The 26,793-nt window shown below is 24.9% G+C and overlaps 1 protein-coding gene across 1 annotated transcript; it reads left to right on the top strand.

Annotated features, from left to right (window-relative positions):
- The first annotated feature begins 119 nt into the window (after positions 1-119).
- Positions 120-25,809, top strand: LOC129956930 (glycylpeptide N-tetradecanoyltransferase 1-like). Its single transcript, XM_056068984.1, has 13 exons — positions 120-344; positions 2,934-3,048; positions 6,169-6,316; positions 8,771-8,901; positions 10,463-10,554; positions 10,748-10,864; positions 11,818-11,988; positions 15,542-15,650; positions 15,751-15,822; positions 17,071-17,169; positions 18,376-18,540; positions 21,539-21,676; positions 22,850-25,809. The coding sequence occupies exons 1-13, from the start codon at positions 145-147 to the stop codon at positions 22,868-22,870; spliced, it is 1,578 nt and encodes a 525-aa protein (XP_055924959.1). The 5' UTR covers positions 120-144; the 3' UTR covers positions 22,871-25,809.
- Positions 25,810-26,793: the final 984 nt, after the last annotated feature.

The following is a 26,793-nucleotide window of genomic DNA, read 5'->3' as shown; positions in this document are numbered from 1 at the left end:
TAAATTTGTGAAAATCTAGAGAAAATGTTTTTCAGGGAGTAATTTCTATTAGATTAAACTAAGATAATGAATAACTGTTGAAAGATGATTAAAAAAAAAAATCACCACATTTTATGCCCATAAATAGTTTTCTTGTATGACATAATGGCATCTCAAAAAGCGCGATTGGAACAAACAAGCATGGCGGAACAGAAAAAAGATGCTGATCTTGAATTGGAATCCCAAACCCAAAATTCTACAAAGAATGGGCCGATTAATGAAGAAATCGATCAGAAAGCTGCAGGAGACGTAGAAGAAAATCATAAAAATATGAATGACGAACAGAGTCATTCAGAAGGGATTTCGTAAGTAAATTTACTAAACTAGATGTGGTCTTTTCCGCCTTCATGTTACAGTTATATTCATTTATATAAACTTTAAATTTTTTATTCTTGTAGAATTAACGATAGTTTAAAAAAATATATATTTCACATGACTATAAATTTCTCTTTTATTTTCTCTAAAAAATTGTGTATTTTTGCAAATTTACTTGGGAATAAATGGTTTTTAATACATTTTTTGAACCTGTTATTTAATATTTTAATTTTAAAATGAAGGTGAAGGTCCTTTTTATGTTAATTATTTAAATGATTTGCTTTTAAATCATTTTGTGCTCTTTATATTTTACGTATATATAACATAAGTTGTTTCAGGATATGTTTCTAGTTAATCATTTCTGCGATACTTTCAGTTTTCTGAATAAATTAAAAAGAACATTCTTGCTAATAATCGTAAACTATATCTAAAATTCGTCAAAAAAAAAAAAAAAAAAAAAAAAGGTTACTGTGATGAACTTTCCTTCTATGTTGAAATAAGACTAAACCCATTTTTCTAATTCTAAATTACTTTCGTTTAAACTTTTGAATGTTCTAAAATGTAGCTTTATATTATGTAGGAAAGAATGGCCTGTCCTGATTACAAAATGTATGTATTAAGAATGGTAGGGTAAAATACAGCAGGAAAGACGGTTCAAATTCTTTCTATTCCTAATCAAATAATTCAAAATTAATTTAAGGTTTCTTTTCAAATAATACTAATTAAATAGCCTTGCTTCTGTTTTTTATTGAGGAGTAGATAGCATAATTAGTTTAAATGAAAATAAAAGCCCAAAAGTTAAGAGGAAATGACATTAATGAGGGGGATAAAAAAAAAAACACCTTCTTGTGGTTCAGTCAAAGAAAATTAGCCATTTCCTTTTATGGGAATTTAGATGCATTTATGAATGTAATCCTGCAGTTGTTAAGCCTTAAAATGAAGGAATGAAAAAGATGATACCATTGGTGATCTTCCAGGAAATAATAGCTTTGAATGGATGCTATTAATATTTAATGTATTTACCATTTAGGCTATGCAAACAGATGATTATCCCTATTACCCCAAATTTGATTATGATTATAATTTATAAAAATCAGCATTCATGTAGATTTAATTGTTTTTACTCAATATATTTTTATTTAAGATTTTGTACCCGAGTTATATCATAATTCTTTCTAACAAGATTTTAAAATATTCTAGTTTAAAAATGTTATCTTATTTTTTTAACTTTGGTTTCTCAATATTTGATCTATAATAAAGAATTGAAAAAAAGAAATCTAGTTGTCTACTTATTTTTGCTAACAGTAGGAAAGTCAAAAAACAATAAAATTCAAGGAAATTAAATTACTGAACTGTTATTTTTATGTAAAGTAGTTGTTTTATATTCTGTTTGTGGTAAAATTTCAGAAGAAGAAATATTTAGGAGCTTATTTTTAAAAATTTAAAACCTTAGTAATTTCTTTTTTTCCTTTTAATTTGAAGTATTAACCTACAAGCTCAAATTGGAATGATATGGGATATTTGATTCAAATTCTGGAATAAAAAAAATATTAGGAATAAATGTATAGAAAAATTTTATTGTATAGAAAGAAACCTTTTCTATTAAATTATGCGCGTGGTGATATATCAGAAATATGGTAGTCCCAATTAGTAGCTATCCTAAGTTTTAGTGAATTTTTTGAAGTTTGATACTATTTGGTTAAGTTTGGCAAGAGTATTGCTATTTGCTGCTGTTATTTAAATTCTACTTTTTTTATAACTTGTGTAAATGTTTCCTAGTGGGATTTATAAGGTATTAAAGAAAATTTGGGCTTTGAATCATATATGTGTACTTTCTTAAGAATGTATAGATAACCATTTCGTAGTCAAAGCATTTCCTTTTTCTAGATATTAGATCTTATCTTTCTTTACATAGGTAAAATAATTAAAATATATTGAAGAAAAAAATTTTATTTTTTATCCATTAAATGATTAAAAGTAAAGCTGAATACAACGAATGAAAAAGTTTTGAGGTATTTATTATTTGTTTCTGAAGACTTAGTTTTAAAACTTTTGAATTTTTTTCTTTTTTAGTGACTCTTTTTAAAGTTGAAAAAAAATAAACTATAAAGGACACTTATTTACATTAATAAAAAATAAAGTTGTATAAAAAGTAATCGGTTAAAATCTAATAAAAGTAAAATTAGAAAATTTCAGTGAAATGTTTTTTAATTATAAATTTTTTGAAACTATTTTTGCTTATAAATTTTATAGTCTAAGAGGGTCAATTTCTCATTTTACTTTATCATGGAGGGAATTTTAAATTGACTATTTAAGAAATGCCACTTTGGAATAACATTTTTTTTTTGTAATGAAATAAATTTAATTAAGATAATCAATAAATCGCAGTTTAATAAATTATATATTATAAGGAATTGAGGAATATATTTCTGCAATTATACTTTCATTTTCAGTAAACATTCAGAGTATTATTTAACTTTTATATTTGATATCATACTTATTATATGCACTTTTTATATTATTTCCTAAAATAATTCATTGCACATAAAAATTTTTTAATTTTTGTTACTCTTTTATAGAATCCAACCAGGAGATCAGCATAAGAAAGGAAAAAAGAAGAAAGGGAAAAATAAAGTTAAAGAAATTTCACCTGAAGTAATAGAAAGTCCTGAACTTTCAACAGCTGATCTTAAAGTATGGTTTAGTTTACTTCTTAAAATTTTTCTATTGTTGATACATTTATGGATAAAAAATATATAGAGTGACCATAAAATGATTTTCCCTGTTTGGTAACATCAGCGGCTAAAACTAATAAACAGAAGAGAACCAAATTTTATGTACGGACTGTGGAAGGCATGGGAATGAATTCCATAAAATTATAGAAACAGAAGTCATTGATAAGAGAGATTTTGCTGTTGTTATAGGGACAGTCATTGCATTGACTGATAAAACATGTAAAAATATAAATGTAATAATATTTCTTCATTTATAATGTAATGCAATAATATTTCTACATAAGTTTAGAATGTACAGAAAATAATATTTTATTAATTATTAAGGTCTTTATGAACATTTTCTATATGCTTAGCTTCCCAAAAACAATTTTACTGGCAACTTTTAGTATTATTATTATTTTATCTATTTCATTTCTCTTTGCATTCTACATTCTATATATGATTTTTGTTTTCTAATATGTGGAGTATAAAGAAATTATAGTATCAAAAAATTTAAACTAAAATTTTAACAAATTTCAACATTTCTGATTCCCCTGAGTTTGTATATCAAATATTTTGAATTATATCTCTGTCTATGAACATGATAACTTGAAAGCATCATGAGCTAGATGGATGAAATTTGTTATATGGTTCACATTTGTAGCTTTCTATCAGATTTGAAATGAAAACTTTACTTTCATTATTTAAATATCAGTGACTTGATAACTACAAAACATTAAAAAAGAATTATATAGAAAAATTAGTGTGCCGGTTTAGAAATCTAAAATGTAGATTCTTATTAAATTTTGAATCAATTCTGTCGAAGGGTTGATCATCTGTTGGTCTGTAGTTTTGTAATATGTAAATGCTATATCTCAAAAACATAATAACTTAAATCAATGAAATTGATTATGTGAACTTGTTGTTACAACTGTAACTCTGTTTTAGATTTTGGTTTTAATCTGTCAGCAAAAAGATGTTCAAAATACATAATCACATGATAGATTCAGTAAAATTGCTAGATTCATACTAAGATTTATATTTCATAACTGATGGTTGCAACGCCTTGTAGTGTTTTCAAATCCTTAGCTAGTGTCCACAATTTTATGTGGGTGTAGAAAAATGGAATAACACCTTATCAGAGAATATATAAGAAAGATGGAAAGAATTTAGCAAAGTTCAGTGGGTATAGGGCTCTAGAAACAAAATCAAAGAATTTAAAAAAATCTTTATTATTAATTAAAGTGAACTTAAGAGCCATTAAGTAATTTCAATTGAAGATATAAGCAGACTAGTTTAAAGAATGAATAAATGAAAAACTGACAACCAATTAACCAAAAAGAAATACAAAACACATCTTATGCATAATATCACAACCAGTCAAAAGCTTAGTGTATAAATAATGTCATGCATGCAAGTAGAAGAAATAATTTGCATGAAGGTAAGAATCTTAATTTCCATTAAAAGCTTTGGGACAAACACTTGCACTTCTTTTGATTTCATTCCATTTATTAGTTAAAGTTGCAGATGCTTTCAAACAGTTATTTTTATGGTCATCTGTATATGCTGTAGAAATATTTTCTTTAATCTCCTCTAAGTTTCTAATATGAATTTAAAGGTGTACAAGAAATTCAAGATGTAATTTATGATAGCTCAGTGTATAACACTTTTATTTTCTTATGCATTGGAAATTTGGATATTAAAGTTGTATATATTCAAGAGATTTTTATAATTTTCCTACATGTAAAATTCCATAAAGATATTTACATTATGTCTTGAAATAGAACTAAACTGTCCTAAAATTCAAACAATTTAAACTATAATTGCAACAGATCTGCTTTTAAGTAATTTTGAAATTTTTGATATAATGCTCCAACAGATTGAGACTTGTTGGATCATCATTTCAAAGTTTTAATTTGAAAATCTATTTAATTTTTTAAAATATAACTTTTTCAAAGAACTTGTTATGTAAAACTGATAATGCAGTGTTAAAAACACACACATACAGTTTATTCTATATGCAAGGATTTTTGCCTGAAAATGTCCAGAATTGTATGTGTGTTTTTAATTAGTTTTTTATTTTCACTGATCTAAAACTTCTCTATTTATAAAATGGAGACTTCCTACCTTTTTAAAATTTCATATTAGGGTAAATATAACATTTAATGAATAATCATTCGGATAATAATACAAGGTACAGATTATCATTGGAAATTGAGGTAGTGGATGCTGTACTTGTAATAAAATATTATTTATTCTCTTGTGATAGTACATGATCTTTTTGGAGGAGGTGTTTCATGTTAATAATAATATCAGAAATAATTTATTGAATAGTTCAGCAGCTTATCATTTTTTATTTTATTTTTTATCTTGGATATGTGGTAATATACATATCTTAGACTCAAATCTTAAAGGATAAAATGAAAGTTATTTTTTTTTGCATCAATTTGTCTCGCAAATTATTCTGAGCTTTCAGAAGGATTTGTTATTTATGAATATAAACAAGTAATTTCCAGAACTGAAGTATTTATTCCTTAAAAACAACAAAGGGTTGTCAAATAAAAATTTTGTTTTCAATATGCTTTTCACTCCACTTGTGTAATTGTTTGACAGTATATGTTTGCATGTGTATGTGTATTTTACATATCTAAGCTAAACATTTGTAATTATATCAGATATTTACTCATTGATTTTTAAAATTTGAGCTAGATGTTGTCTGCTTTTGTATAAGGATTTCTATTTAATTTTTACTGTCAAAAAATAGAAGCATGTATATTTTATTATTTTTTGTTTATATTTATTTATAAAACTGTATAGCTGTTTTTGATTTGATATATATATTCTTTCTAAATGTACTATATTCGGAATTAATAAAATCCAGATGTACCTTTACATAATATGATATACAAATTGAATATTTTTTCTCCCTAAAAGTAAATTTCAAATGACGTAAAATAAATTTATATATATTTATTAAATAAAAATGAATTTAAGTGAACAGTTAATTTTAGTTTTCAATAGTTTCATAGGATCTTTGGAGAGTTTTGTTTTCAAATTAATTTATCAAACTATTATTTCAAATTAATAACTTCGTTTTCAGGGACTTTCAGCCACTAAACTAAATGAAATCAAAAAAGCTATGGAGGTTTTCAATCTTGGTGTTATGCATCAGGGGCCAGCAAAAACTCATGAAGAGGCTGCTCGAAAGCATTTTGAGTTTTGGGATACACAACCGGTACCAAAAATAGGTAGATGATAAAAAATTTATTTTATTTTACATCATTTTTCAAATTTATTTCTCGCCTATTAAAACATAGGTATAACATATTTTTTTTTCTTTGCATAGTTTTTTCCCACATCACGCTAATGCACTGAACTCCTTTTAAACTCTTTCTTATTCGCCAAACAATTGCTTTAAAATTTTAGCTGCAGCATTGGACTTACAATACATTTGATGCACTAAAATCAAGTCTAATTCATACTCTTTCTTTTGTGCCCCATAGTATAAAGCCGTGGAGGAAAATGATATAGTCATTTGGCATTTATTATTGATAAATAAATAAAAATTATCACTAAACATATGTAACTTAAAAAAAAGCTTGATAGCACATCTATAAATAAATTTGCTGTATTGATTTTTTAAAAATACTTGCTACCACCTTAAAATTAATAGAAATAAGCATTTTTTACTTTATCAAAATTGATATAACTATCTTATTGGGATCACAATCCAAATGTAAAAAGTTAATATGTATGGAATCACTCATCATAAGATATTAACTTTTTAAAATTCTATGCAGAAATGTTAGTTACATTTAAAACATGGCCTACTTTTTGAGATTGTCTTTCTTGAAAATTATTCTTTAAAATTTTTGCATTTCATCCAATTTTTATAAAAGTAAGATAAATGTAAGATCCAGTTATTGATAATTATGATGGAAATTTCAAATTTTTGTAGATTTATGACTGTATGAGGCTACAGATTTTTATCAATAAATTGTAAAATTAACCAGATTTATTTGACTCACCTTTTTATTGAAAATAGTAACTTCCTTCTTTATAAATTAATATTGGCAATTCTAACATGCATAAGATTGAAATAAGCTCTTCTGGAAATTATATCACGTTGATTTAAGCATTGCTATATAAAAAAAAAGAAATGAAATTCTCAAATTTTTTTAATAATCTTTTATAACCTTTAATCTGCTTATGTGTGTTGCTGTAAATAAAATGCTTAAGTTTTAAAAAAAGAAATGAAATTCTCAAATTTTTTTAATAATCTTTTATAACCTTTAATCTGCTTATGTGTGTTGCTGTAAATAAAATGCTTAAGTTTTCTGTATGTAAATGATCTTGTAAATACTTTGTATCAAATATTAATTTTTGTTTTTTACTGTTGTTAACACTTTAAAAATGTTTTATTTTTAAAGTATTGGCCTTATATATTTAAGTTGCTTTTATTTAATGGATTTCATCATACTTTGAATTTTTGTGTGTCTTAGTTTTTATTGTATGTGTATGCTTGTGGTGTAATGGACTTGTTTGTTTAACTTGCAGAAAGGGTAAAATAAAGTTGCTACTATAAAAAAATATAACTGTATCTCTTAATCAAAAAACTAAAGTAGAAGATTATTAATCATTAGACATATTATGTTAGCAAGATAAAACAAATATTACATGACAAAATGCATCTAAGTAAATTTTCAATATTAATAAATAAGTCATGAAAGGAATCAGTTCTTGCCATTGCTAAATCTTAATGAATATTATCAAAATACTTTTAGAATTAATTGTGACTCAACGATTTAAGGAATTAACAGTGAAATATAATTAACTACTACTAATAAAAATATTCATAAGTTATTCATATTTCTTAAAATTTTATAGAAATAAGCATTTATATGCCTATTCTTTTGATCTTTGCAACTGAATAATGCATGTTAACTGTAAGCTTGGCTTTTTTTTCAAAACATATTAGCTTGAAACTTTTATTTTTATATCTGTGTTTACTGATAATGGTTGTATACTTGTGAATGCTTGCGAAATATTATATTTGAATGCAATTTTTGTTTCTTTTTATTTCTTCCTATTTTGTCATGCAATTAGTAAAGTGAATTGATGGAATAAAAAGGTTCCAATAACGGGGGTTTCACTTGATTTTTTTTTTTTTTTGGTTTATAATTACAATGTTACTTAACTTCTAGTTTTTGAGCATTATTTTTCCTTTATTGTAATGTTTATGTTAAAAAAAGTTTGTTTAAAGAAAAACTATAGTTCAAAGAATCCTAAATATTTTCATAATATAATGATTTTTTTGTAATGTAAACATTTTAGTTTTAACTGATAGTTTTTATCAGAAATATGAAATTAAATCATATAAATTAATAGTAAACCATAATTTGTAAACAGATTTTTTTCAATATACTTTCTATGCATCTAGTCAAACATCAATTATATATGAAAAAATGCTGAAAGTTTAACATATCTCTGCATGGATAAATGTAATATATGAAATGTTTATATATGTGTAATTTTTCTAATTGTGTAATGAATATGAAACAAATTGCTAGCACTTTAAAGATTTTTTTATATATAATTTAATCATCTTGCATATATTTCTGTTTTAATTCAATAATTTTTTTTAAACCATGAAATTTTAAGTGTATTCATATGAAAATATCATAAAATAATTTTTCTTGCAGGTGATGAAATTAGCCCTAATGCTAATGAACCTATTGAACCTGACAAGCCTGTAGATGAAATTCGAAAGGAACCTCTTTCATTACCGCAAGGCTTTCAGTGGGATACTCTTGATATTGATGATCCAATGATTGTAAGTTAAACTATAAAGTTATTATAGAAATGTTATGAAAATAAATTATTCATTAATTATATTTGTTTTTATCGTTGTTTATAAAAAAAAATATTTGATTCAGATGAATTGTTGTTACTGATCTATTTAGATTTAATATAAATCTTTTTTTAGTTACTGAAATTTTATGCAATAATAATTTTTATTTTTGTTTCAAAAATGTTGCAGTCAGCTATATCAATTTCAAACTTAAATGCTTATTATAAATTGTTTAATACAAAAACTGAATTATAGGGTGGGTTTTTTTTTTTTTTTTTTTGTATTTGCAGTGTAAATAATTATTGATTATCTTGAATGCATTACTGGTGTGAGTATTTAAATAGAGAAATCTGTCAATTTATCAATTAGTATTATGAAATAATATGTAGGAGTGGGATTTCTAGAAGAGCGAGATCATTCCAATGTGTCCATTGGAATGAGCATTGGAGCAAGATCTACTCCAATGTGCAGGAGTAAAAAGTCTCTAAATAATAAGGAATAAATTAAAAAAAAAAATTCAGATTTAACATTGTAAGAGCTGAATTGTTCTTTTTATTTCTATTTTCATCTATGTTCAAAAATAGTATGTATATTTTATTAAAAGTCCATTCATAAAATAGTTTTTTAAATTTCATTGCTTAGATTTGAGATAAAAATAACTTAGAAACATATGAAATCAAAATAGATTTTTTTAAAGTTTATTTTCTTTACAACGAATGCTCATATTTTTTATTTAAAATTAAATTCTTTTTAGATGTAGGAATCATTTTTATATACATTAGAATCATATATGGAACTATTTAATGGAGTATATTAATACAACTTGATTGTATCATTATGCACAATATTGCTTGTACAATATTGAAATGACAAAATATTATTGCAGTAGTTATAACTCTAATACTTATTTTATAATCATTGTATTCTTAATTGTTTTTTGATTAATTTTTTTTGTAAAAAAAATCTAATATAAAGGTTTTTTTTTATTTAATAATACATATCTTAATTATATTTTTAAGAACTTTTGAAATGCATTCGCGAAGTTAAACTTCCATGTATTATTTTCACTATTTAATAAGATTTAAAGCATGCAGGATCCCTTTTAATGCTTAGGAAAGGATAAGGAATAAAAGTTTGAATATTATTTAAATAATTTTTTATACTCTTTTTTAAAATTTTTTTTTATGAAATTCTTTTTATTAGTATGGATATGATTTTATGGTCTCTTTAGTTTTTTGTTGATACTTTAATATTTTTAATTTTATTATTGATCGAACAGTTTATTTAAAAGTGTAGAGTATTCCTTACTTACTTTTTCATTAAATTTGCATTTCTCTGATGACGGACTTTAAACAGTGTTATTTAATTCAGAATTTTCTTTAATTCCTATTATTTGTATATTTTGATAATTGGAGGCTTGGTTAAGAGGGCCAAGAAATATATGCAAATCATTGCTTTTATATGAGTAAGTTTTTATTTTTTATTTTGATATATATTATTTCATTAATTGAATTATTCTCTTTTTTTTTTTTTTTTTTTTCAGTTGAATGAGCTTTACACTCTTCTAAATGAAAACTATGTTGAAGATGATGATAATATGTTTAGGTTTGATTATTCACCCGGATTTTTAAAATGGTGACTATTTTAATATTTTTATGAATAAAATACTTTTAAAGTTTTGACACTGTATTAATTTTCAAGCTGTTTTTTAAAGTTCTTCCAAAATTATAGTTTAATAAGTTACCAAAACTGTTTAAAATAAAATAGCTTAGTTATGAAATCTATACATATAAATGAAATTAATCATTACATCCATTTTAATTTCAAGGGCCTTGCAACCTCCTGGATGGAAAAGACAATGGCACTGTGGTGTACGGGTTGTAAAAAGTAAAAAGCTTGTAGGTTTCATTAGTGCAGTACCTGCACATGTGCGCATTTATGGCTTGTAAGTGCCCTTATCATTTTTTAAAATTGTTTTTATCGGATGTATATATTGTATTATTTTTTATATCTTATGTATATTATATATATTTACAAAATATTTGTATTCTACATACCATTATTATGTCCATTTCCTAACTGTTAGCTTAAACATATCCATATCATCACAACACTCATGAATTAGTATTTTGGTGCTTTTTTTATATCATTACTTCTTCTGAATTTTAAAATAATTACACATCATAAATCTGCTACATGCACTTTCATTGCATATTATTGGATTTATAAACTAACTTCTTTCATCAGAGTTTGAAATTTGTAATTCCTTTCATCTAATATAGCATCATTTTAAAAAATGAAACAATTTCATACATGTTGAATGTAAATTTTCACTGTATATTATTATTGATCATTTCATAAAATGTTTGCTTATGCTTATATTTTAAAACTCAATAGTACTGAGTGATATTTATTTCTAATGCTATAAAGGATGCAAAAGAAAAAAGATCTTTTTACATCTAAAAAGGTTTAATAATAATAATTTTTAAATTCAGAAACAGTACTGTTTCACACCTCTTTGAAATGTATAAGTATTGAATTTGTGATTCAAAGTTCAAGCAATGCTATTTAAATTTATGGCCCAGTTCAGTCTTTATATAAAATTAACACAGTGATGAAATTTAGATGAAAAAAAATGTTGAACATGCAGAAACTACATTTGGAAATTCATGTTAATTATATATTTTGAATTGTTATTTAATTACAATATTCTTTTTTCAGTTGTAATCTATATGTGTGTGTGTAATCAAAATATTTTAATAATTTAAGTATCAATGTGTGAAACTAAGTTCTTTGAATTATTTGTAATTATTAATTCATGCCATGAATTTTGGAAACATTTTTTATCTTATATTCTAGATTCATTGTCAGTAATCTTTTTACAAATTTATTTTTCAGGAAACGAAAAATAGTTGAAATTAATTTCTTATGTGTTCATAAAAAGCTGAGATCAAAACGAGTAGCCCCTGTACTTATAAGAGAAATTACTAGGAGGGTTAATCGTGAAGGAATATTTCAAGCTGTTTATACAGCTGGTGTTGTTCTTCCCAAGCCTATTGGAACATGCAGGTACTTAAAATTTTAAATTAATTAGTTTCTGTTGAGTGAAATAATTAATCCTTTTATTTGGTGTGTTTCTTCTTTTGTCAGATAAGATGTAATTATTTATTTTGGAAATGATTTAATAAGAATCTATAGAACACTTGAGATTTATTTACAAATCCCACTTAATTTTTATAATCCCACTTTAAAAAAATCCCACTTAATATTTTTGTAAGAATGTTATAATGTCGATGAATGCATTAATTGCAGTTTAAAAATTCCTTGAGTATATAATGCATAAGAAGGTAGTTGAAAACTTAAATGTGGAGTATTATTCATAAGAGATGGTAGAATTAGAGGGAGAGGGGATGTCACAAGTGCACTTACTGTTGATTCTTGGGTACAGAAATTATGCTTTTGTGCATGTGTTGGAGGCTTTTATTTTGCCAGAATTTGTGATTAAGATGAAGGAGGGGATATTTGCATTTAACAATAATGTCAACTCACATTATGAGCAATACATTGATTTAAAATAAAAGTAAAATAGTAATCCAGAATGACAAAAGAGGAGGGGAAAACTGAAAGAAGATGCATCTAATAGAATAAAAGCTAAGGCTTTAACAAAGAATTATGGAAATGCACTATTTTTTTTGTATATCAACCTTTTATGTTGTTCAGAAATAGTAATCTCAGCTTCTTGAAACAAACAGTACTTCTTTATTTTGTTTTTCTCCTCTTTCTCCCTATGTTCATGACTACCTTTAACTTTAATTCCTTTGTTTTATCATTACAGTCAGTGTTTCATTATTTAGTAATATTGATTTGTTGAAATATTATAAACCCAGTATAGCATCTTTTATTGTGCCATTTAATGTTTTAAATATCTTACATTATATATGCACTTTATCTAAATGCAGAACAAATTCCTCATTACATTTGCTAAAATTTTAATTCTTCATTTTTTTTTTTTTTTTTTTTTGAAAATCTTACTGGAGGATAATTGCAGTTGTTATAGTCAATTGAATATAATCAATCATTACTTACTCATTGGGGAACTGTGCAATTATTATAGAGGGTGACACTTGATTCAATTACAACAGAAGACTGCTCATATTAAAAAGCTAATTTTAGAGCAAAAATTGTACAGCTTATGTTGAATTATAGCAATGATAGTTCAGCAAAAATTGCACAGTGTCCCAGAACTTGTACTTAAATTGCATTTGAAATAATTGCATAAATATATTTTTTAGATTGGATATATTTTAATAGTTTTGTAGGTATATTAGTTCATGCAAAAGTTAAACAAAAAATGAAAGTACTGAACTATGCAGGAATTTGAATTTGTTATTTTCAATGCCAAAAATGACTGCAAGTTACAATACACATTAATAATTTTGTTTAAACCTCATAAGAGACTATTGATAAATAAAAATGAATGTGTCGGTGTGGGTGGGTTTGTGTGTGTGTGTGTTGATTTTCTACCTAGTCAAATTGTTTAATTTATATTTACCACACTTGATATATACATATTTTGGAAAGTGGGGTTGGGGAAGTATCTGTAAGTGGGAATTTTTTATAAATATGAAGCAAAATTTTGAAATTTTCCTGCTGTAAATTCTGCAAATATTACATCAAAATAATTTTTGGCTTTACATTTTAAAGATATTTATGTTTAATACTAAACAACCTTTTCAATAATGCCAATTTTTTGTTGTATAATTTTTTAAATATTTTTAATGAATTTTTCAAAAAGTATTTTATTCTTGTTTTACAACAATATGTTTCATTGCTGAAATGAAACTCAAATCATTTTCATTGTTGTTACTAATATTTCTTCCAGACCTTTTCTTCCCATTGTTCAAAACATATGAAGATTTTTTTCCCCAAAATTTTGAGTAGGTTTTAGTACAAAACTTGTGTTTAGTAAATTTTTTGTAATTTTGTTGTATTAACAATTAAAATCTAATTTCAGAACTAAGGAGTTATGAGCAGAACTGTGCAAGGTTTATTATACCCTATGAATTTATATTACATATCTATCAAAATTTGTAATTTAAAAATATATTGTTGAAAAAGCCATTAAAAAAATTAGTTACACAAAATATTTAATTAAAATTTTTAGCTAACATTAGTTTTGATGAATAAAGAATTGGTAAAAGTGGCTAGGATTTGAATAGACAGTGAGTTTTTAATTTAATACTTGACCTTGATGAATAATCTCCATGGTACTGAATTATATATACGTGAAGAGATATTCTCTAGGATATACATATCACAGAATTTGTAAATTCTTATAGTATAATGAATGGACACAGAACATAAAGCATTTGTGCTTATGAATAAAAATCAGAGATTCAGCGTAAAGAAGTGAGTGCGAATTATAAAGATTTGAGTATGAATAGCAGGTTTTAAAAGAGCTATAAGCATTAATGGATTTAGCTGTCGCATAATCAAGTATGAAGTGAGAGGCAATTAAGGATGCATATCATAAGACAAAAACATTGCTTCTTACTCTAAGGGTGAGAAACTCTAAAGTGGCATATGTGGTTGTGAATTACAAAATCTTTGAAAAATAGTGATATATGATTATTTAACAGGATAAAATTTTACAAGGGCAATTTATGTATTCTTAGTCATGCAAAATCTTAATACATTGTGTCATATGCATGTATGTGATTGTAATATTTCCCAGGGGCACAGCTTGCACACATGTGCAATAGGCATTTTCATCTACATAGCCACATTGCATTATACTGAGCTATAATATGATGTATTGTATATGGGTGTCTGATATTGTGACCTGTAGGGAAACATTTTTTAACTTTGGTTTGCGTAGATGTAAAATAATAAGATACTTGAGCATCACATCACTCATATGTGAGTAACATCAAAATGAGCTAAAAACTTAAATTAAAACAGTTTAACCATATTACATCACACAACATATTTAATGTCAAATAAATCGGAATTTGTGTGTGTGCTAGGTAATAGTTTTTTATCCTCCCAGCTTCAAATTTCTTCCCTTTAAATATCTATAACCTAAGGTTGAACTTTTTTATTATATTTGTTTAAAATATTTCTAGTATGTTGTGAATAAAAGACTATACTCTTTCTTGAACATGTTTCTGAAAATCTGTGCAAATAATTTTGACTGTGGTAGGGTTAATTCACTCTAAGAGCTTGAATTTGCTTTTCCTTATATAGAATATTAGAGCTGATAATTCATGCTAATATGTATATATATTTTAAAGTTTTCCTTAATAAAATACTTTTAAGGTATTAAAGTGGATCAAATATGAATAATATCTTGGAGTCTTTAATTAAAAAACTCATTGTTTTGAGATAAATTTATTTTCAAGATTGATTCGTCTGAATAATGAATTTTCAGAGGTTTCTTTTTTCTTTCTGCATTTGGTGAAATATTATTTATGAAAAGTTGTAGTAAACATTTTGTTTTTGCAAATAAAATTGGTTCTTCTATTAACAAAAGTAATAATTATTATTTCAAAGGTAATTATGCCATATAGTGAATATGATGTTCTTGTCTAATATGCATTTTGTCTTGACTGTTTGTTTTCAGGTACTGGCATCGTTCTCTGAATCCTCGTAAACTAATTGAAGTTAAGTTTTCTCATTTGAGTAGAAACATGACTATGCAACGAACTCTAAAGTTATATAAGTTGCCTGAAGTAAGATTTTATATATATATATATATATTTATGTCAGCCGATTTTTGTATATTGTCATTAATTTTTCCATTTATATATATGTATATATATTTTTTTTTAGAACACAAAAACTCATGGTTTTAGGCCAATGAAAGAAAAGGACATTAAGCAGGCATTAAAATTGATTTCTGAAGTAAATATAGCTTCTTTTTTTGTATTTGGTTATGATATTTTTATGAGCACATTCTTATAAACAGATTATCATTAGCGTTCTTAATTTCATAATAGTTTTAATTTCTTTGTTCCAGTAATTTGTAATGCCTCCCTTTTTTTATGTATTGAACTAAGCCAAAATGTTGGAGGATTGGTTTAATGGTCAATATTTACCATTGCTGAGTAGTTTTTTGGGGAAATTCCATTTTGAAAATTATTTTAAATGTATATTTGATATTTCTTGGTTATTCCAAAACTTATTCATAACTATTGTGCAAGGTTTAAATTCTGATTTGCCATAAAAATCAAAATTTTAAGATTTAATTCTTGCAGAGAATTTTGCAGCTTTCTGGACTTGCATTTCCTAAATTTATCACCTTTCCCTTTGTGACTTTTTTTCAAAAAATTATTAATGACTAGCTGCAATATTTTCTATAATTTCATTTTTATAATATATCATATTTAATAATATATATATATATATAATATAGCAAAATATACTGATTGCATACATATTAATTATTAATAAAAATACATTTAATTCTAACTTTAGATGGATTTCAATCTGAATATGACTTTTCTAATATAGATGAATTATGCAAAACTGTATTTTATGAAATTGTTTTCCTATTATAAAATTTTAATGCCTGGGGCATCACTTGGGATCAGGACATGTAATATGAGAATTCCTGTTCTTTGAAATGTTGAATTATTTTAAAGAGGTTATAAAAATCACCTTATATTTCATAGGAGAACTGAACTTTAAATTTCTAAATTTCTTTTTGAATTTAATCTAAAAATCTGTTTAGAGGTTCTGTTCCAGGATTTAGGAATTTTTTTTTTCATTTAATGATAAATTTTAAAAAAATCCAGTGATATTTGAATTTAAAATATTGATTTTATCATTTATGTACATTGGTATTTTCAAAATTAATTTTAAATTTCAAATTGGTTTAAACATTAAATTTTGAAATCTTCCCTTCGTTTTAAGTATATAGATACCTCTTCATAAAATTTCAACGGTTTTTTGAAAATGTAGTATCAATGAATGGTTTTTTTATTTACACTTTAAAAATTGTTGCATCATTTTGATGGAAATCTATCTGAATGTCTTGCAATTGTGACTTTATATTTGTATTTTTCAGTTTTGTAGTAGAAATGCTGTTTTTACAATATTTTCTATTAGATATGAATTAATTAATTTTTAATGTATGTTTGTTTCTCTTAGTACTTGTTGAAATTTGATCTTGCTCCTTCCTTTGATGAAGAAGAGTTTCGATACTGGTTTCTTCCTCGTCCAGATATAATTAATAGTTTTGTTGTTGAAGTGAGTCTAAATTAATTTCTATATTTTTATTAATGTTTTTTATATTTTTGGCAAATTTAATTCTGTTGATAAACTTTTTCTATTTTTTAAATTAACATTTAGCTATAGAAATTGTTTTACTCTCTATAATTAGTAAACTTTTCTATTGCATTCCTTGTAAAATATATTTTGATCTCTATTCTTGCAGAATTAAAAAAATATATATATTGTTATCAAATTATTATTTGAAATATTTGAAATTTGATCAGTTTGATATGAAATAGCTTCATTATTAATAAATAACAAAATGCTTTGTACATAATCAAAAGCAGAATCTTATTGAACAAATTTAATAACCTCTTTAAATAAATTTAAAAATTATTTTTTGAAAGTTAAAAGCAAATACTTCACATTGTACTACAATCTACATCTAAGTACAACTAAGCATCACTGTACAAGCCATTGATTTGAATATTATTTTTCTATGTATGTTATGTTTGCAATTATTGATGGATGCATTGCGTGAAATTTGTATCATAATTTTATTTTAAATTTTCAATATTTTCAAAATTTCATAAAAACAATTCTTTTAATTATATATATAATACTGTTGTAAGAACATAGTTTTCATTAAATTTATTGGCTAAAGATGTTTAATTTTGCTACCTATAAAAAAACTGAATTTCCTGAATGTTTTATCAAGACAAATACAGAGAAAAATAATATGAGATAATGTACTAAAAATTTATTTGTGTTATATCCAACTGTATAGAAATGAGTAACATTTAAAAGCTCATTGGATAATTAAGTAAAATAATTTTCTATTTTAATATAATTCAGGCTGTAAAATAATAATATCTAATTTTTAAAAAAATGTGTGAAATCGTAAAGAAAAAATCCTGTGAAGATCCTGTGACAGGGTGTTGAATACTTAGTACTTTTGCTCCTATATTGCAAAAATTAAAATTCCTGAAGTCACAAAAGCTATTGTTATTTGTCACCCAAGCTGTAGAATCATTAGCCTTGCATGCATTTAGCATCCGTCAATCTCGTATTGTAAAACTAATAGGTACGGGAAGTTATGGTACAAATTCTCAACTACATTGCCACTATTACTGTATTTTTTTTTCTTTTGCAGGAATTGCCTGTTATGTATTATCTTAATTTTGTTTAATTAACTTCTATAAAAAATGTATCATTTTTCTTTTCTTACTTTCATTTTTTTAGGTAAATGGAACAATTACAGACTTTGTTAGCTTTTATACATTGCCTTCCACAGTTATGCATCATCCTGTTCATAAAGGTTTGAAAGCAGCTTATGCCTTTTATAATGTTAGTAAAGGAACTCCTTTGAATGATCTAATGCAGGATGCTTTAATAGAAGCTAAAAATGTAAGCACCTTCCCTTTTTTTATGTCATTTATTTTTAATTTCATTTTTTTTTCAAATAAAATATAGTTTTATATAGTTTTGATATTTATGTCCATTGTGCATTTAGTGTTAGGTAGTTTAAAGTTGTAGTTCAAAATTTGATATTCGTGCATGCCTTTCTGAATGTTTCTTGTGTGTTTGCATGCATGCTTTCAGATATAATTATTAAATATTAGCTAATGAAAATTATAGTAAAAAAATCTCATGTACATTGGCAGAATACTTAAGAAATAAAAATAAAAATGGTATGTTTAGTTTTGTTATATAAGATTTGTTATGTTGTTGTGGGATTTACTCTATTCATCAAAACTAAACAGTAAAATTGGTTTGAAACAAATAGTGATCGTCTAGCTGGGGGGGGGGACAATGCAAAATACAAAATAAAAATAATACTGAAAGGAAATAGCAGCAATAATCTCCAATTGAAATGGAAATATTATAATTGAGCAGACTTATAATTCAGCAGAGGTTAAAAAGAAAAAAAGTTAATGTTGTCTCCCATTCTAGTGTCCACTTTTGAAATTGTTTAACATAACTTCTTTTGTTTGCTAATAACTTTTAAAATCTAAAATGCCAAAAAAAATAGAATAGATTAATAGATAGTAGCCTATAAACAATCTGGTTGTAAATTTTCTGCCTTTTTATTTCAACTTTCTTTAAATAATTTTCAGTGTTTCATTTAAAAGAACAAATTCAGAACAATTATTAGTGTAGCTTTTGCATTCTGATTCAACTGAATTGTATGGATGGAAAGTTCTTTATTGAAGCAGGAAAGACTTTTTTTCTCCTTCTCTCTCTCTCTCTCTCTCTCTCTCTCTTTTTTTTTTTTTTTTTAACATTTATGCTCTGTGATCATTTGAGGCATGTCAACTTAGGATTTCATACAGAAATTGGGTAGAACTATCATCATAAATTATTGTTTGAAGTGTTGATTTTGTTGAATCATGGTATTACCTTCTCTAATTAGCAAATAGTCTATTCATCACAAAGCATTATGATTTAGACGAACTTTAATTAAGATGGCATGAATAGAATTTTATTTACATTTATTATTTCAGCAATTTACAGTTGATAATCTATTAGTTAATCTAATCTAAATTGATAAAAGCAATAACAATCCAGTTTTGAATAGTTTAATACAATTCGATCTAACTCACTTACAGAGCTTCATGGCACTCTACAACAAATTTGGAATTTTAATGTGTCAAATTTTACACCATAAACCTTACCAAGAAGCTAAGATATTTTCTATTTACAAAATCCATAATAATGCAATTAAGGATTGTGTTGTATTCCTGCAATTAGATGAATGTTGTAAATGGGGTTGAAATTCTGACTCGCTACTAGTATATCTTATTCGTCAGTAATAAGGAAAATGTTTATTTTTTAATGAACATTTTTGAAAATGGAAGCAAAATAACATATCTCATTTACTTAAGTGTAAAAAAAACATATTAGCAGTTGAATTATTAAGCAGATTGATGTTATTCTGAATTCGAAATTATTAAGATATATCTTCCTCAAATTTAAAACAAGTTTGGACCATTGAAAGGAAGCTATCTGATACTGTTCTAACATAGTGTTTAGATTTGTATTTATCAAACTGATTAATAATAATTATTAAAAAAACAACAGAATCTAGGCTTGTGTTGTTCTTCTTTTTATCAATTCAATTACGTTATAGTTAGATTCCATATTTTTATATACTGTCTAGCTTTAAAAAATTGCATTTAATGCAGAAGTATTTTTTCATGTGAGATTTTGGGTTTGTATTGAGAATTAGATTGTTCATTTCTATTAACTTACACTGGTAAAAAAAAAAAAAAATTAAGTCACTAAATTTTTGTTTGTGTATGTAAAAAAATTCTGTGAATTCAAAATTTCTACTATTATTTTCTGTTTGTGCTGCAAATCTATACTGAATGTTCTATGTTTTTTTAGACAGTCATATAAGTAGATTAAAACACATTTTAAAATTATATATTCGGTATTTAATGTAATAATGCTTTATTATCCTTTCATTAAACCACTAAATGCAATAATTTACACGTTTTTAATTATTGTTATGCCCATATTGATACCTGCTTATGAATTTTAACTTCATAGTGGGTGCGGAAGTAATACTGAACATATGAATAATATTGATGCCACTCTTAGAGTTCTTGTGAAATTGGATTTTGTTTTTATTTTATATTTATGATATATGGCTATTGCATTACAAGATTCATCATCAAAATAATGAGTCTAGGTTTATACATTTAATGCAATAGTACATTTTTATACGAGATTTTGAATAATTTGGCATAATTAAGAATAATAAGTAATAAATATATAAGTAATGTAAAATGAATTGTAAGCATTCCAGTGTAAAGTGTCATATTTCATTTTGTGGATATGTTCTGAACAAATTTGCTGTTCATCATATAGTTCAACTTGAGTGCATTCAAAACAACTATTTCTGTAGTTATAACTCTTCATTTTAAATGTAGTTCTAAGGAGATTTTTTTTTTTTTTTTTCTTTTCTTTTGAAACTTGATCATTGTTTGAGAAGTCTGATGACTGACAAATTTAAGTATTGATTTTTTTATACTTTAAAATACACTTTGTTTGGAAGTTATTTTTTTGTGTAAAAATAATTTTTGTTTCATATTTTATAAAGATGTTTTTTTTATATATATTTATGTTATTGTAAAATTAAATATCAATTATTTTTGCTTCAAAAATTAAATATTAGGATATAAATAATTATCAAGAAATAATTTATGGTATAATATTTCATTATTATAAATCATGAAATATTATGCCATCTATAATTCCCCATAATATTTTTTTTAAATGATTTATATTTGTTATTTGCTATGTTTTTTTTATTTTGAATTTTTTAGAAATTGTTATTAATGATGTATGATTGTTTATGTTTGTAATGATTATTTGCAACATTATTTTATTTGTTTTACAGATGGGGTATGATGTATTTAATGCTCTTGACTTAATGGACAATAAGTCTTTTCTAGAACCTTTAAAATTTGGCATTGGAGATGGCAATTTGCAGTATTATTTATATAATTGGCGATGCCAGCCTATGCAACCAAATCAAGTAAGCTAATTTCTTAATAGAGATTTTGCTTGTATTTAATTTGAAAATATCATGCCATTCATATCATTATCAACAGCTTTCTGAAAAGAAAACTACCCAAATTAATAAATGAATGTATGACTATGTCTTTTCCTTGTAAAGAAATATTATTGAAATATTTGAAAATTTTATTTGTATTACATTATATATATATAGTAATTCTACATATTGGATGGAATTTAAACCAAATGTGGGGACATTTTTTATAAGTGTGCCATTTTGTATTTTAATGAAGAGGAAAAAAGGAATAATAATTTTCAAACCTGTTTTAGCGAAGTGTTGTATTATATTTAACAGAAACACTAAGAAATCAAAATTTACTTAACTTTTTTTTTTGCTGCTTTTTTGGACGATCATCACAGCAGGACACACATAGACACTAATACTCGCATAGGTAAATTGCGCAATTTACAATAATTAAATATTATTCACATTAATTTAAGAAAAATTTCAATGCTGTGAACAAAGCATACTTTGGAAAAATGCCATAATGTCAGCTACCTGATACATTATTTTATTTATTTTACATCATTGCCCTTCAAATTCCAGTCATCTCTAATATCATTTATGTGGAGTATTTCATTCTCTCTATCCTTCACTAAGTAATGCTACCAATCTGTCTAGATTTCTTAGAATTTTGATCACAAGCTGATAACATACAATATTCTTTCTTACATTTCATGAAAATGTTCTCATAGTCTAAACATTTTATAGTGATGTATTAAAAGAAAAGGTCATTGATAATTTTCTTCTAAATAAAATCTTGCATTATAAAGATCACCTCCGAATTGCAATTTTTTACAAACATTTGAATTGTGGAAATGGGTTTCAATACGTTTGTGCTATGGTTTTTCTGGAAAACTCATTAATTTTTTTTTTTTTTTTTAAAAACGAAGTTTGATTTTTTGTTATTAGCACAGTTAATAGAAACCTCAGTGGATAAAGGATAATCAAAGTTCTATTGTTATATAAGATAAAATAATGTAGAATTTGGGTTTTAATTGCTGTTGGAAAGATTTTATTATAAAACAATGTAATTAAACATGTGACTAAGACATGCATGTTTTAGAAAACTATGTTTTGATTAATTATACATAATCTAATGCTGATTATTATTATTATTATTTTTTTCAGATTGGACTTGTTTTGCAATAAACCTTAGGAGAATATATATCTTGTCATTAAAGAGAACATATCACAAGTGTACTATCAGATTTTTGTTGACAACATTTGCAGATAACTCATTTCCATTTCCTTTTTATATATATTAAAAGGGCAAATTAGGTTGCCTTTTATAGAATTTAGAATTGCCTCCATGCTCTAAGGAGGCAACTTTTGACACCAAGTTACGTTAACTTGCTCTATGGTCCACAACTATTATGCACATCCATCTAGTGATATGTTCCAAGTAATAAAAGAGAGCTGCATCTCTTGTGCAAAGTAACTTTCTTACAAGCAAAGTGACTTCTCCAAGAGATACTATTTTTTTGCCAGATGCTAATGTGTGAACAAAAGTGATATATTCCAGACAATTGAGTAAAAGGAAAGATAGCTTTGTTATCTGTGATTCATCCTAATTGTCTGTGCCCTTGTAATTTTTGACTTTGTATTGCATTTAATGATGTTGTTCAATCATTGATGCTAACAAAACATGCTTATCATTAGCTTCATTCTTTCATTGTTTAGTCATTATGGAGAATTGCGGGCAATTGCTTAACTAGTGATATAAAAAAAAAAAGTAATACTTGTTGAAAATATATTCATCTGATAGTTTAATTGAAAATGAAAGGTAAATATATGTATTGTTTCTAATCATATTTTATATTTCATTTTGTTAGCTGTCTCTTTGTTGTAAATTATTGTTCTAACAAATGATGTATTTGAATTATATTTATCATCATTATAAGGAAAAAAAAAAGCAAACTAACATTAAGTGTTGTCGAGACTAATTTGTTTAAACCAGGGTATCTGAAATTTTCTGTTTGCCATCCTTCTTATTCTTTGAGCAGGGTAGGGGAGGACCTATTTAAAATCCCCCCCCCCCTTTAACTTAAGCAGTATGATCTTTTCCCTCCAATTTTAAAAAAAAGTTGCAAAGTTTTGTTTTGAAAAACTCTAGATCAGGAGAACATACCTTTAGTGAAAAATTTTCAATTTGACATATCTCTAGGTTACTGAATTGAGGAGTGTGGCATAGGCAGTTGGATTTGGGGGGGGGGATTCCAATAAATTTTGTAAAAATTAAAATTATAAGAATTATTAAATTTTGATACTTATATCTTATAAATGTTTGATTTTTAAATGATTAATAAGTAAATTAAAATAAAATTAATCAATTATTTATAGTATATTGAAATATTATTTATTTTAGTGGTGATGCTATATTTCTTTTAATAGATATTTAAAATAATTGCTTTTATTTAGCAATAAAAGCATTTGTTTATAATCCATCTCAATAATTATGGTAAATTTTCCAAGAATTTTATTACTTTACTAATTTTGTATCCATAATATAAATATTTAAAAATATGTGAAAAAAATTAAACCTATGCACATGAGTATAAAATTAAAAAAATAATTAAACTAATAATGTTACTTTTATAAAACAATGAAAAATATTGTGGAAAAAATGAAACAATAAAAAATTAATGGAAATAATCATTACAGTAACTTTATCTGACAAAATATAATTTGAAGGAAAATTGCTAACACATTCAGTAACATTTTTTTATTTCAATTTTTTTGAAACATAATGTATCTTTATTTAACAGTTCTTGTATATTTAATCAGCCCATATGTTAAATTATTAGTGTTAATCTGCAATGTAAAACTAATGAATTGAATTTTATATATCTTCTATTTTTTAAAATAAATAGAATGAGTTTCTTGATTTAACTCTCCTTCCCCAACTTTAAATCGATCAAAAGTTGGACAAAGAGAGTATTTTAACCACCCATATATAAAAAAAAAGTCAATGAAATGTTAATGAGTAATTATTTAATCGATCAGTTAATTATTTTAAATGCTTTTTAACATATTTTAATAAATGAATTCTTTTTCATAATAGATGAAGTTTTTTTTATTTAAGAAATATTTTCAACAATTTTGCTTTACTGATTACAAGCCACAACTGAGAGTCATTTGTTACAAAGCCCTGGTTTAAACTATTCTTTTAATAAAGTTGATAACAGAATAAAATGCAGTCATGTATTTTTTGTCTTTGCAGTTTAAAAGGGATTTTGTGAATGATAAAATCAATTTACCCCACTTCATATTTGTTTATGAATATTTTATGTAATATCTCCTTCAAAGAAAATATTGTATTTATTGAGGAATACTAGAAAGCTAATATTATTATGCTTATGTATAATATATAATTAATAAGTTTTATAATTTTATATATTGCCAAATATTGAAATCTTTGTTATTAAGTGATGAAAGATTGTAGAAATAGTATATTTTTTATGATAACAAATGTTAATTAATAAAAGGACATATGTAACATGTTCTAGTTAACTGATTGCCCTTGTATGGAATTGTAAGGAATATTTTCAAAGTTGCTTTTTTTGGGGTGTATTTTGTTTGTTTTTTATAGTGTTAATTAATTAGTTTTGGTATATATTGGAATTCAGAAATTTGTATTATCCTGGTTTGAATTTTTTCTTTGTTTGAATTTAGCAGCAGTTCCTTAATGTGCATTTTATATGTTTATAAATATTAATAACTGTTAATGATTATAAAGTAAATAGTTATTTCTGATAAATTGTTAAATGTTTATTGGTAAGAAATTGTAAATTTATCAAGCTTTAAAAAAAAAAAAACTTTTTGATGATTTACTTATTGGAAAAATAGGCTTAGTACTATAAATCAAACACTTTTTCAATTACTGGAAATAATATTCATCAAAATAATTTTTATGCTTTTATAGATTTTTTTGCTTTTTATTTTTTTGAAAATTTGCATCTCCTACTCAGGAAATTTAAAATGAACTCTTCGACAAAAGAAATTCAGATATTTCATTTTAGTTCATGTATGTATTGTGTCATAAAAAAAAATTGCTAACTTTTTTTAAGAAATAAAGTTTTAAGTTATGATTTAGTTTATTTGGATTATTTTATGGAAGTTTGTTTTACAATGGAATGTGGACATTTGAAACTAATAAATATAAAATTACAACAAAAGACAACTTTTTTAAATTAAAAGCAGCTGTTAAAATATATTTTAAATTAATCACTTATGATGACTGGCTTGTTCACATGGAATATTAAATTTTCTAGCTGTTGAATTATTAATATGGAAATACATTCATTTGAAATTTTGCCTTGTTATTCAATAAGTCAGAAAAATATAAATTTAATTCAGTCATTCAATTATAAAATACTGCCTGTGCAGATAAAAAAAGTGTATATACTTCAAAATAAAATTGGGAGTGAAAATTTTGCTTGAGTTATTGTTTATAAAAGGCAATTTTTAATTTCTCTGATACAAATTGTCGTAAAAATAAATTCGACTTTTGAGATTTTAAGTAATGTCCTTCTTAGTGTGAGGGGGAAAACACACACACACACACATTTCTGGAATTATATCATTTTATCTGTGAACACAATAACTTAAAAATACTTTGAATTGGAGAGATGCTTATATGTAGTCGTTACACCAAATTTCTAGAATTTTGAACAGAATCCATTATTTAAAAATATACCTTAAGACATATCTTATTATATCTATTATTAACTGTCTAAGTACAAAATATTTATAAAATGTAAAGAATTAAATTCAGTACATAGATTTAACATCTGAAATTTGAGTGTATTAAGTTTTGAATCAAATTTGACTAGGAATTGATTGTCTCTTGGCTTGTACATTTTCATGTGCTCAAATGTGGTGGCTTTGAAAAAAAAAAATGATATATAATTTTGCTTCTGAAATTGTAGTTGTCTGTCAAATATTGGCTTCTTTCAGTTAAAAAACGTCCAAGATGCATACTCAGCATTATAATATGAATTTACATTTTTCACAATATCAAGGGAATAGTAAGGGCTTTCAAATGAAATTTATGTAGGGTAATAAGGAAAAAA

This window comes from Argiope bruennichi, chromosome 11 (assembly GCF_947563725.1).
Source record: "Argiope bruennichi chromosome 11, qqArgBrue1.1, whole genome shotgun sequence".
Lineage (NCBI taxonomy): Eukaryota > Metazoa > Arthropoda > Arachnida > Araneae > Araneidae > Argiope > Argiope bruennichi.
The sequence above is the reverse complement of the archived record's forward strand: the minus strand, read 5'-3'. Positions and strand labels throughout refer to the sequence as shown.

What these genes read in the sequence shown, in the direction of transcription:
- LOC129956930 (XM_056068984.1), top strand. Translation starts at nt 145, where the DNA reads ATGGCATCTCAAAAAGCGCGATTGGAACAAACAAGCATGGCGGAACAG. An exon ending in CATGTGCGCATTTATGGCTT is followed by an intron (nt 10,865 to 11,817) that starts GTAAGTGCCCTT and finishes TTTATTTTTCAG; the next exon opens with GAAACGAAAAATAGTTGAAA. An exon ending in AAGCCTATTGGAACATGCAG is followed by an intron (nt 11,989 to 15,541) that starts GTACTTAAAATT and finishes GTTTGTTTTCAG; the next exon opens with GTACTGGCATCGTTCTCTGA.